The 11,466-nt window shown below is 33.3% G+C and overlaps 1 protein-coding gene across 2 annotated transcripts; it reads left to right on the top strand.

The window, feature by feature from the left end:
- The first annotated feature begins 7,708 nt into the window (after positions 1 to 7,708).
- LOC149953686 (uncharacterized) lies at positions 7,709 to 10,756 on the top strand. 2 transcript variants are annotated; one of them, XM_090170280.1, is made up of 4 exons: positions 7,709 to 7,734; positions 9,164 to 9,306; positions 9,668 to 9,860; positions 9,930 to 10,756. In XM_090170280.1, exons 1-4 carry the CDS (start codon positions 7,726 to 7,728, stop codon positions 10,629 to 10,631), a joined length of 1,047 nt encoding a protein of 348 aa, XP_090026406.1. In that variant the 5' UTR covers positions 7,709 to 7,725; the 3' UTR covers positions 10,632 to 10,756. The 2 variants fall into 2 exon arrangements, with proteins under 2 accessions (XP_090026406.1, XP_090026405.1); XM_090170279.1 differs by lacking the exon at positions 7,709 to 7,734 and adding an exon at positions 9,031 to 9,094.
- The last annotated feature ends 710 nt before the right edge of the window (positions 10,757 to 11,466 follow it).

Raw genomic sequence — 11,466 nt, 5'->3', positions numbered from 1 at the left:
TTACACTTTTTTAAAAGGGTAAACCTGAAACCCGGTGCTATCTTCATACTAGATTATGAATTAATTGGAAAACGTACGCAAAACGCAAAACTAAACTTCATTCCCACTTATTTATCTACTATTTATTCACGGAAACACTGTTTACCAATTTAGTGTGTTATACACCAAATATATACGTAAGCGCAACGTACAGCTGAACACCTTTCCAACATAGTTATGTATCTACTATTTGCACACGAAGAAACTACTATTTATCACCAATCTAATTATATATATTCTATATATATATACTTAGAAAACAGGTATAGTGCAACACTTCATTGAAAAAGTGTTTTTAATACCAACTTTGCAAGTTGAAACAACGTATTAAAATTTATCAACTTGGAATATAAACTATAAATACTAAATACCAATCTTGTGCTACCTGGGATCACGTTTTTTTTATAAATATATGCAGTGTAAATGGTACAGTAAGAACAGTACCTTTAATTTGATATTTTCAAAATCACCAGCCAGAAGGTCAATGTTTTGTACATGGCTAAGAGGACCTACGTTAATATAATACTTTCAAAAGATAGGCATATTATAATTGGAATACGGACACTGCATACAATGGTTGGTTTAGATAGGTTAACCGATATTTCAAATCTGGAAAAAACCTTTGATCCTTTATACTCAAAAGGGAAAAAGCTCTGTTATATAGATTTTATATTTAATATCCTTAGCCTTCGTAATGCAGGTAATCCAAATTTTGAGCCGTCATGGACGGTACACAATATACACATTCGCGGGTAAATACACTGCATTGAAAATTGCAGGTACAAGTTTCATTTTGATCTCACTTCAGTCATCACTATAGCACGAGTATAGTTAAGGCTAAGATACTTCCTGTAGCTTTCACTCATCATGTATATAGTGAAAGCATAGTGTCATCCGCCTCCCCCCCCCCCCCCGGAGTTTTCCATAGAATAGACAAGGAATAGCAACTTTATAACTTTCCCAGGTAGCACAATCACGTACATATTACGTGTTTTATCGAGGTTTCTAAAACGTATACCAAACGATGATCATGTCACCAGTTAGCACGTGTTTCACCACGTCGTTTTTAAGTGTTAAATTACGCGTATATTTAGATTAAAAAAGCGCCTATTAAGTTCAAATATCATTAGGTTTGAAAACAATAACCGTGTTTTTTATTTAAATTATAACGTATTAATCAGCGATTTTCCGTGTATTAGGGAGTTATTTTTTGTGAATTTAGCGGTTAGTTTCAGTGAATTCAGGTATTATTTCGCGAAAATGTTTGTGTGTCAATCGGGTTTTTTCGTTGATCAATCGGTTATTTTGCGTGCATTAATTGTTTATTTTATGTACATTAATTGGTTATTTTGTGTGCAATAATAAGTTAGTTTCTGTGCATTTGTTGCCTATTTTGGTTGCATTAATTGGTTATTTTGTGTACATAAATTGTTTGATTTTTGTACATTAATTGGTTATTTTGTGTGCAGTTATTGGATATTTTGCGTGCATACATTAGTTATTTTGCGTGCATTAATAAGTTGGTTTTTGTGCAATAGTTGGCTATTTTGCATTCATTAATTGTTTGTTATTATGTGATGAATTACACATTACACGATGAGTTTCGTATAATACTAGATAGAATAAAGTTTTTGGGATACAATACATTTATTAATTATGTGTTATATAGACAAATATTTTTTTCAATAGTGCATATATAAACTTTACTTCTCTTTAGGACTAGAATGCATAAGACGGTAAAAGATAGTTTAGTGAATATCAAAAACATGGAACTAAGGAACAACTTCTACCTCTTCAATGCAATATTTCTTCAATAGATCTGCATTCTCTATAATTCTGCCCAATCATCTTACAAAATGTATGTGAAGGACATACGCCACGAAATTATATATTAAAATTAAAGATATACTTAAAGTTAATTTCATTAATTTAATGAATAGACCCCAGAAAAGAAGTTTTCAAAAATATATTTAGAAATCGCTTTTGAAATCTTGAAATGGAGACCTTTTCAGCGTTTGAGAGTCAAACAATCCTTCGGAAAACCTAGGAGCAACAAACACAACACCCCACACAAGGAGAGCGCAACCCGTCAAAAGTCGTGGATTTTCTTGTGTACGTTTTTCATTGGCTAGACGCTTTAGCGCCTGCTGCCGTCGCACAGTGTTTCGAAATCGACTTTTTAGTGACAAAATTAAAAATCAACTCAATATAATAAATGTATATATATATTTTAAATTGTTGTTCTAAGTTGTATCCGAAAATATAAATTATATTTCGCTACCTACCACCAGAGGGCCAAACGTTCCCTACATGGAATTCCATAGAATTTCTTTTTGCAAAGCGTGTATAGAACTATGTTATACATAAATTTAAAATTTGGTAAAATTCAGTTGAACAGATCTTCTGTAAAATGCAATCAAAGGGATAATTTTGACCAAAATACGGCTATTTCTAAAGGCTTTTTATCCAAAAGTTGCAAGTTGTTGCAAAATATTTCATCACTGTCTTGAAGAACCGTTCCCGTAGGATAACTTGCAAAAAACCTGAGCACCAATCACCTCCAAGTTTTTAAGATATATCAAGTTTTATCACGTTTAAAAATATTTCTTGAAATAGCTAATTCATGGTGTCTCTGTACATCTTGTTTGCCTTTTCGTTACTAAAAAACCTACTTCTAAGGAGAAATCCCAAGCTTATTCTAATATTAGTAGGATTTTGTCGTGCCTGGCTTCAAATAGGTTCGAACTAGCTAGGGGTTTCTCCTTCGTAGTAGGTTTTTTAGTAACGAAAAGGCAAACAAGATGAGCAGAGACACCATGAATGAGCTATTTCAAGGAATATTTTTAAACGTGATAAAACTTGATATATCTTAAAAACTTGGAGGTGATTGGTGCTCGGGTTTTTTGTAGGAAATCCTACGGGAACGGTTCTACAAGACAGTGATGAAATATTTTGCAACAACTTGCAACTTTTGGATAAAAAGCTTTTAGAAAAAGCCGTATTTTGGTCAAAATTGGCATTTTACAGAAGATCTGTTCAACCGAATTTTACCAAATTTTAAATTTATGTATATCATAGTTCTATACACGCTTTGCAAAAAGAATTTCTATGGAATTCCATGTAGGGAACGTTTGGCCCTCTGGTGGCAGATAGCGAAATATAATTTATATTTTCGGATACAACTTAAAACAACAATTTAAAATATATATACATTTATTATATTGAGTTGATTTTTAATTTTGTCACTAAAAAGTCGATTTCGAAACACTGTGCGTCGGCAGGGGAAAATTCGGAAATTGTCTTCCCCCCCCCCCGCCCGTAAAACGTTCATCGTAAAGGCTCGTGACGTTCGTCCAATGAAATTCGTACACAACCCTTCGTTAGCGTGTTTAAAGGCTAGCTGCGTTCTCCTTGTGTTTGTTGCTCCTAGGGAAAACAGTACGGCATAAATAAAAAAAGCCGCATCATACACGAAAAAAAAGCTTAATATATGCAAAATAATAGATTAATGTATTCGAAATAATCTCTTCGTGCACGTAAAATAAGTGCTTATTACTCGAAAAATAACCTCTTATTGTATGCCAAATATCCGCTTAATACACGAAAACTAACAACATAATTTACGCCAAATAACCTATAAATACACGGAAAATATCGCTTAATACAAAATAAAAATAACCAATAATTTCACGTAAAATAACGAATTAATGCCCGACAGTAACTTATTAATGCACGGCAAATTTTCCTAACTACGTGAAAAATAACCAATTAATGCACGCAAAATAACCAATTAGTTCACGAATAAGAAGCGTTTGACACACGAAGAATAACAAATTTATGTACTCGAAATAATCTCTTAATGCATGAAATTTAACCGCTAAATACCCGAAAAATAACTCCTTACTACACGCCAAATACCAGCTTAATACCGTAAGATTTAATGTAATTTAAACTTAATAAGCGCATTGTATAATCGGTAAGTACGCATAATTTAACACTTAAAAATACCTGGGGAAAGTAAAGAGGGGGTAAGGATGGTGATACAAATTTTGCGTAGTCAAAGATACTCTCAAGGGAGGGTTTTTAAATGGAACCATTCACTTGTCTATACGCCACTGGTTATTTTTCCACTTTTTGAAACCTGAATTACCAATCTAGTGATATATTTTGCAAATATATCCAGTATAGCAGGAGCACATGTAAATTAGGCATATAAGCACAACGTAAAGCTGTTAATTATCTACTATTAATATACGAAAAAACTACCTGTCTGCCAATCCAGTGATATATTCACCATATCTATACGTAGGAAACACGTGTAGTGAAACACATCACAGAATAAGTGTCTTATATACTAACTTAACACGTTGAAACGACGTATATATTTTACTCAACACGGAATATAAACGATGAATACTAAATATCAACCTAATATACACGTGCTCGTGCTACCTGGGTTGATAAGGCTTCAAAATTTATTTCTTGATTCTAACGCTATTGGTTAATATAGACTTCAATACAATTTCTAGAAGGTAATCATTTTCCATTCCTCTTCTATATTTTCTGTTTTTCTCCCACACATCACACCCTGCCTTGAATAATGGCCGCCATCTTAACCAAACTTCAAGTGAAACATTATACTGTAATAAATCACGAACAATCTAGCAATTAAATATTTCTTAATATTACCTACTTTTCAGCACTGAGAAATATTTGTAAAAATTTGCAAATCAATCAAACCCGGAGTTTAGAATTTCATGGTTCTTCAGATTGGTTTCCCTTTTTTCAATTGGTCAGAAAAATAAACTCCACGCAACTAATACGCCTTTGTATTCCCAAAGTCATCAAAATCTATTACTTTTTCTTTGAGGTGAATGGAATCATAATTATCTGAAGTGTTAATCAATTATCTCTTCTGAAATGCTTTGGGCAATGTTAATTTGAATATATAAATCTCTTTCACGTTTATTTGAATAATTGTCCTATAAAATAAAAATATTGTAAAATAATATACACGTTTTTGAATAATAATACATACAGGTTATTGAAAATAATATGATTTACACGTTTTATGAAAAATGATATACATTATTTTGCATAATGATATACATTATTTGCATACTGATATACATTATTTTGCATATTGATATACATTATTTTGCATAATGATATACATTATTTTGCATAATGATATACATTATTTTGCATAATGATATACATTATTTTGCATATTGATATACATTATTTTGCATAATGATATACATTATTTTGCATAATGATATACATTATTTTGCATATTGATATACATTATTTTGCATATTGATATACATTATTTTGCATAATGATATACATTATTTTGCATAATGATATACATTATTTTGCATAATGATATACATTATTTTGCATAATGATATACGTTATTTTGCATAATGATATACGTTATTTTGCATAATGATATACGTTATTTTGCATAATGATATACATTATTTTGCATAATGATATACGTTATTTTGCATAATGATATACGTTATTTTGCATAATGATATACATTATTTTGCATAATGATATACATTATTTTGCATAATGATATACATTATTTTGCATAATGATATACATTATTTTGCATAATGATATACATTATTTTGCATAATGATATACGTTATTTTGCATAATGATATACGTTATTTTGCATAATGATATACATTATTTTGCATAATGATATACATTATTTTGCATAATGATATACGTTATTTTGCATAATGATATACGTTATTTTGCATAATGATATACGTTATTTTGCATAATGATATACATTATTTTGCATAATGATATACATTATTTTGCATAATGATATACATTATTTTGCATAATGATATACATTATTTTGCATAATGATATACATTATTTTGCATAATGATATACATTATTTTGCATAATGATATACATTATTTTGCATAATGATATACATTATTTTGCATAATGATATACATTATTTTGCATAATGATATACATTATTTTGCATAATGATATACTTTATTTTGCATAATGATATACATTATTTCGCATAATGATATACATTATTTCGCATAATGATATACATTATTTTGCATAATGATATACATTATTTTGCATATTGATATACATTATTTTGCATAATGATATACATTATTTTGCATAATGATATACATTATTTTGCATAATGATATACATTATTTTGCATAATGATATACATTATTTTGCATAATGATATACATTATTTTGCATAATGATATACGTTATTTTGCATAATGATATACGTTATTTTGCATAATGATATACATTATTTTGCATAATGATATACATTATTTTGCATAATGATATACGTTATTTTGCATAATGATATACGTTATTTTGCATAATGATATACGTTATTTTGCATAATGATATACATTATTTTGCATAATGATATACATTATTTTGCATAATGATATACATTATTTTGCATAATGATATACATTATTTTGCATAATGATATACATTATTTTGCATAATGATATACATTATTTTGCATAATGATATACATTATTTTGCATAATGATATACATTATTTTGCATAATGATATACATTATTTTGCATAATGATATACATTATTTTGCATAATGATATACTTTATTTTGCATAATGATATACATTATTTCGCATAATGATATACATTATTTCGCATAATGATATACATTATTTTGCATAATGATATACATTATTTTGCATAATGATGCACAACATTTTTGGCAAAACGATACACACGTTTTGGAAAATTTCTAAACACGTTTGGCCAAATGATATCCACGATTTCTGAAAAATTCAAGCGAAAGAATACACCAAAATAAAATATAAAAAGGTGAGACCATTATAATAAAAGTGTCATTACATAAACGAAACGTTTACAAACACTATTTTACTTTTATCGTCGGAGGAACCAGTTCTCCCTTGAGCTCGGGGACACAAACAATAGAAACAAAAAAATTACCCCAGCAAAAGCTAGATATTTAACACCCGGTAAAAGGCATAATAAAATACCTTATCATCCGAATCAAACGGTAATTATATGACGAAAAACGTAAAAAAGACTCCGTAATCAAATTAAAACTAAATGAAAGATAGACAAGATTTGGCAACGAACGTTTTTGGGGTGAAAATGTAAAGGAGGGAGGGAGAAATTCACACTTTCGAGTTAGCCCTCCTCCTCCATTTCCGCATTTTGGAATTTAGCGAAAGTGTGCTAAACACCAACGATTAATAAGATTCATTTGAAAGTTTAGCCCTGTAGCCAATAGAAAATTCGTTTCTACCGTGGGACATACATGACTAGAACAGTTTCACTCCCCACAAAGGAAATAACTAGTTTTTTAAAAAAATGGGGGAAAATGAAACTAATAAATTACGTATATTTCATATCGAATTTATGACGTTACCGTTGGTCATCAAAATTACCGATTAATTGATAGGTGAAATTTATTTACCCCCCCTCAAACTGTTCGGGATTTAATAGCGTTAGCTAATGAGCTATGCGTGATACGCTTAAGATAATTAGTGGGCAGTCCTTTCTTGGAAAAGAGGACATATTTCGTGGAGTATATAAAGACGCGGACATTTAATGGGAAATTAATCAGTTTCGATCCGAAGAACGAACAACCACTTGGATTAATATGCTTAAGGTGCGTTTTTATAATTTTAATACAAATACAGAAAAAAAATTATATTGATAATTCTTAACTTAAAGATTCGTTAGAGTAACTTTGTCGAAATTTCGCTAAATGAGAAATGATTTTTAGAGTTTGATACATTACGTTTCCGCACTCGTAGGATTTTGTCTGGAGATGTGAAACCTAAGTTTCCACAATTTTAGGGTTTTTGAGGTTGCGATAAATTTAGATGCCACCATTTTCGGGTTTTTGAGGTTGCGATAAATTTAGATTCCACCATTTTCGGGTTTTTGAGGTTACTATAAATTGAGATTCCACCATTTTAGGGTTTTTGAGATTACGAGAAATTTAGATTCCACCATTTTCGGGTTTATGAGATTAGGAGAAATCTAGATTCCACCATTTTCGGGTTTATGAGATTAGGAGAAATTTAGATTCCACCATTTTAGGGTTTTTGAGATTACGAGAAATTTAGATTCCACCATTTTCGGGTTTTTGAGATTAGGAGAAATCAGTTTCCGACATTTTACGGTTTTTTGAGGTTACGAGAAATTTAGTTTCCACCATTTTAGGGTTTGGAAATTAGGATAGAATTAGTTTCTGCCATTCTAGATTTATAGACATTACGATAAATGCAGTTTCCACCATTTTAGATTTATTGAGATTACGATAAATGCAGTTTCCACCATTTTAGATTTATTGAGATGACGATAAATGCAGTTTCCACCATTTTAGATTTATTGAGATTACAATAAATGCAGTTTCCACCATTTTAGATTTATTGAGATGACGATAAATGCAGTTTCCACCATTTTAGATTTATTGAGATGACGATAGAATTAGTTTCTGCCATTCTAGATTTATTGAAATTACGATAAATGCAGTTTCCACCATTTTAGATTTATTGAGATGACGATCAATGCAGTTTCCACCATTTTAGATTTATTGAGATTACGATAAATGCAGTTTCCACCATTTTAGATTTATTGAGATGACGATAGAATTAGTTTCCGTCATTCTAGATTTATTGAGATGACGATAAATGTAGTTTCCAGCATTTTAGATTTATTGAGATGACGATAGAATTAGTTTCCACCATTTTAGATTTATTGAGATGACGATAGAATTAGATTCTGCCATTCTAGATTTATTGAGATGACGATAAATGCAGTTTCCACCATTTTAGATTTATTGAGATGACGATAGAATTAGTTTCCGCCATTCTAGATTTATTGAGATGACGATAAATGTAGTTTCCACTATTTTAGATTTATTGAGATGACGATAAATGTAGTTTCCACCATTTTAGATTTATTGAGATGACGATAAATGCAGTCTTCACCATTTTAGATTTATTGAGATGACGATAAATGTAGTTTCAATGTTGAGACCTTAAATTTTCGCAGTACAGTAAAGTACAATTGATTTGTTTCTTTCGCAGGTTACCATTGTTTTGGGTCTTCTGGCTTTTGCCAGAGCCGGAGTTCCATTGGGATATGGAGCTCCAGCTCTCGGCATCGCCACCCACGGTGTCGCCGTTGCGGCCGCCCCAGCCATCGGAGAAAAGACCACCGTCTTGGCTAAGTAAGCAGTCATAATTAATCAAATAACTGTAAGGAGCCAATTGCTAATTCGAAAGTGTTTTAATTACCGAATTTATGAGCGAAATAACGGCGCTACTGATTTTCAATTTGATTAAACGTTTCGTATTGGAAACACGTTTCCAGAAAACGCGGAAAACGGAGTCTCTAATTATCTTAAAAAGTCGGGTTAGCCCTCGGCTTTACAAGATAAAAATAGCGATAGGAAACGAAAACGTTTACAGAGACATTTCGCGGCGATCGTCGCAACTAAAAAAATCTAAATTTAATATTAAAATTTAAAAAATTAAATAAAAAATTATTAAGATGACTAATATTTTTTTGTTTCTTTTGGGAATACGCAGCAGCGCTCCAGGAACTGGAGGACACGCCCCAAACAACCTCATCACCCTACTCAGGTCGGGAGATGGCGGTTACGTCCCCGGTGAGGAACCAGATCCACCAGTCATCCAACGCCCCAGCTCCACCGTCTACCGTAGCGACGATTCTATCGGACACGGAGTTGTCGGAGTCGGCCCACACGGAGAAGCCGTACACGTACGTTTCATTTAAAATATTTACGATAGATGGCGTAGTACTAACGGTTAATAATACGCGTGTAAGCAGGCCACCCGTCCATTCCAATACGGATACGTCAACCGTAACGAACACGGCGGTTCTTACAACCATCACGAGAAGGCCGATGCCGGTAACAGGCGTACCGGATCCTACGGATTCACCGGAGCCGACGGCACCTACCGCCAGGTGGACTACGTCGCCGACGAGCACGGTTACAGAGCCAAGGTCAGCACCAACGAACAAGGCACCGCCTCCCACGCCGCCGCCGACGCCTTGACCGTCGCTGAGAAGCCACCGTACCTCCAATACAGCCCACCCGCCGCCCCAGTTGTCAAGCATGTAGCTGCCCCAGTTTACGCCGCTCACGCCGCTCCAGTTTACGCCGCTCACGCCGCTCCAGTTTACGCCGCTCACGCCGCCCCAGTTTACGCCGCTCACGCCGCTCCAGTTCTCACCCACGCCGCCGCCGCTCCAATCTACGCTCAGGCCGCCGCACCAGTTTACCGCGCCTCCTTGGGCTACCCAGCTCCGGGTCTCTCCGCTGGAGCTATCGCCGCCTCCAGAGGCCTCTCAATACCACGTCCACTCACCATCGGTGGTACCACCTTGGGCTTGGCCCGTGGTGGTCTCGTCGCGGGCGGTTACGGTTTGGCTCAAGGTGGTCTTATCGGAGCTGGATACGGTTTGGCCCGTGGTGGTCTTATTGGAGGCGGTTACGGTTTGGCACAAGGTGGTTTGATCCACGGCTAGAGACTTGAAGTAAAGAAGTCATCGTTTAATATCACGCGTTTTTCCAGCCAATTATTGGGTAATATTTACCAAGGGTTGTTATAATATCTATTATTTCGCTGTAGCTTACAAAGTTGTCTTTTTTGGGAGGGTTTCGAACTCTGCGTGAAATGCCATCTAACGAGCTTTTTTTGAATTACGGAATTTGAGTTATTCAATTAGTTGGCCCGCGGATGTTTGAACGGTCTAACACGTTATGTATATTTATGTACAGTTGTTATAAAAATATAGGAAAATAAATAAAACTTGTTACAATTTATATATTTTGATTTATCTTGTTAATTTCAAGAATGAGTGTTTTTAGCGTTGCTGCCAATAGATGAAACTTTAAATTCCAGGAGGCTGAAAAGATAGTAGTCACGTGACTTTGTGGGGATCGGCAGCGCCATCTATCCTACGAATTACGAACTATTATTAATTTTATTTGGCTAATGGTGGTTTAAATTTTGATCGATTCATCAAAATTATCTAATTATTATTATTATTATTTCAGTTAATTAGCTGTTAGCTGTGAACACGAGTTACCGAATCGAAGTTGGCTGTGATATGGTAGTCACGTGATTTTGGTTTCCCATTTTAACAAGTTGGCTAAGACCAAATCATCGTTACCAGACGTCCGATAATTATCGCACCGTGCGATAATTTCATCGACATTTTTAGGGCGTACTATAATTTTCATGGCGTAGTCCTGAGTGTGAGTTTATTACTCCTAGCTGTCAAACATTTTTTAATACATTTTTAAACATGTTAAGTTCAGTTAATAATGATAATAGGCATTTGGTTTATTTCCCTGAAA

The sequence above is a fragment of the Leiobunum rupestre genome, chromosome 3 (assembly GCF_980474605.1).
Source record: "Leiobunum rupestre chromosome 3, qqLeiRupe1.1.hap1, whole genome shotgun sequence".
Lineage (NCBI taxonomy): Eukaryota > Metazoa > Arthropoda > Arachnida > Opiliones > Sclerosomatidae > Leiobunum > Leiobunum rupestre.
This window is presented reverse-complemented; position numbering and strand designations above follow the sequence as displayed.

Excerpts from the sequence above, each read along its gene's own strand:
- LOC149953686 (XM_090170279.1), top strand. Across the intron at positions 9,307-9,667 it reads AAGACCACCGTCTTGGCTAA|CAGCGCTCCAGGAACTGGAG; the intron begins GTAAGCAGTCAT and ends GGGAATACGCAG. Across the intron at positions 9,861-9,929 it reads CACACGGAGAAGCCGTACAC|GCCACCCGTCCATTCCAATA; the intron begins GTACGTTTCATT and ends GCGTGTAAGCAG.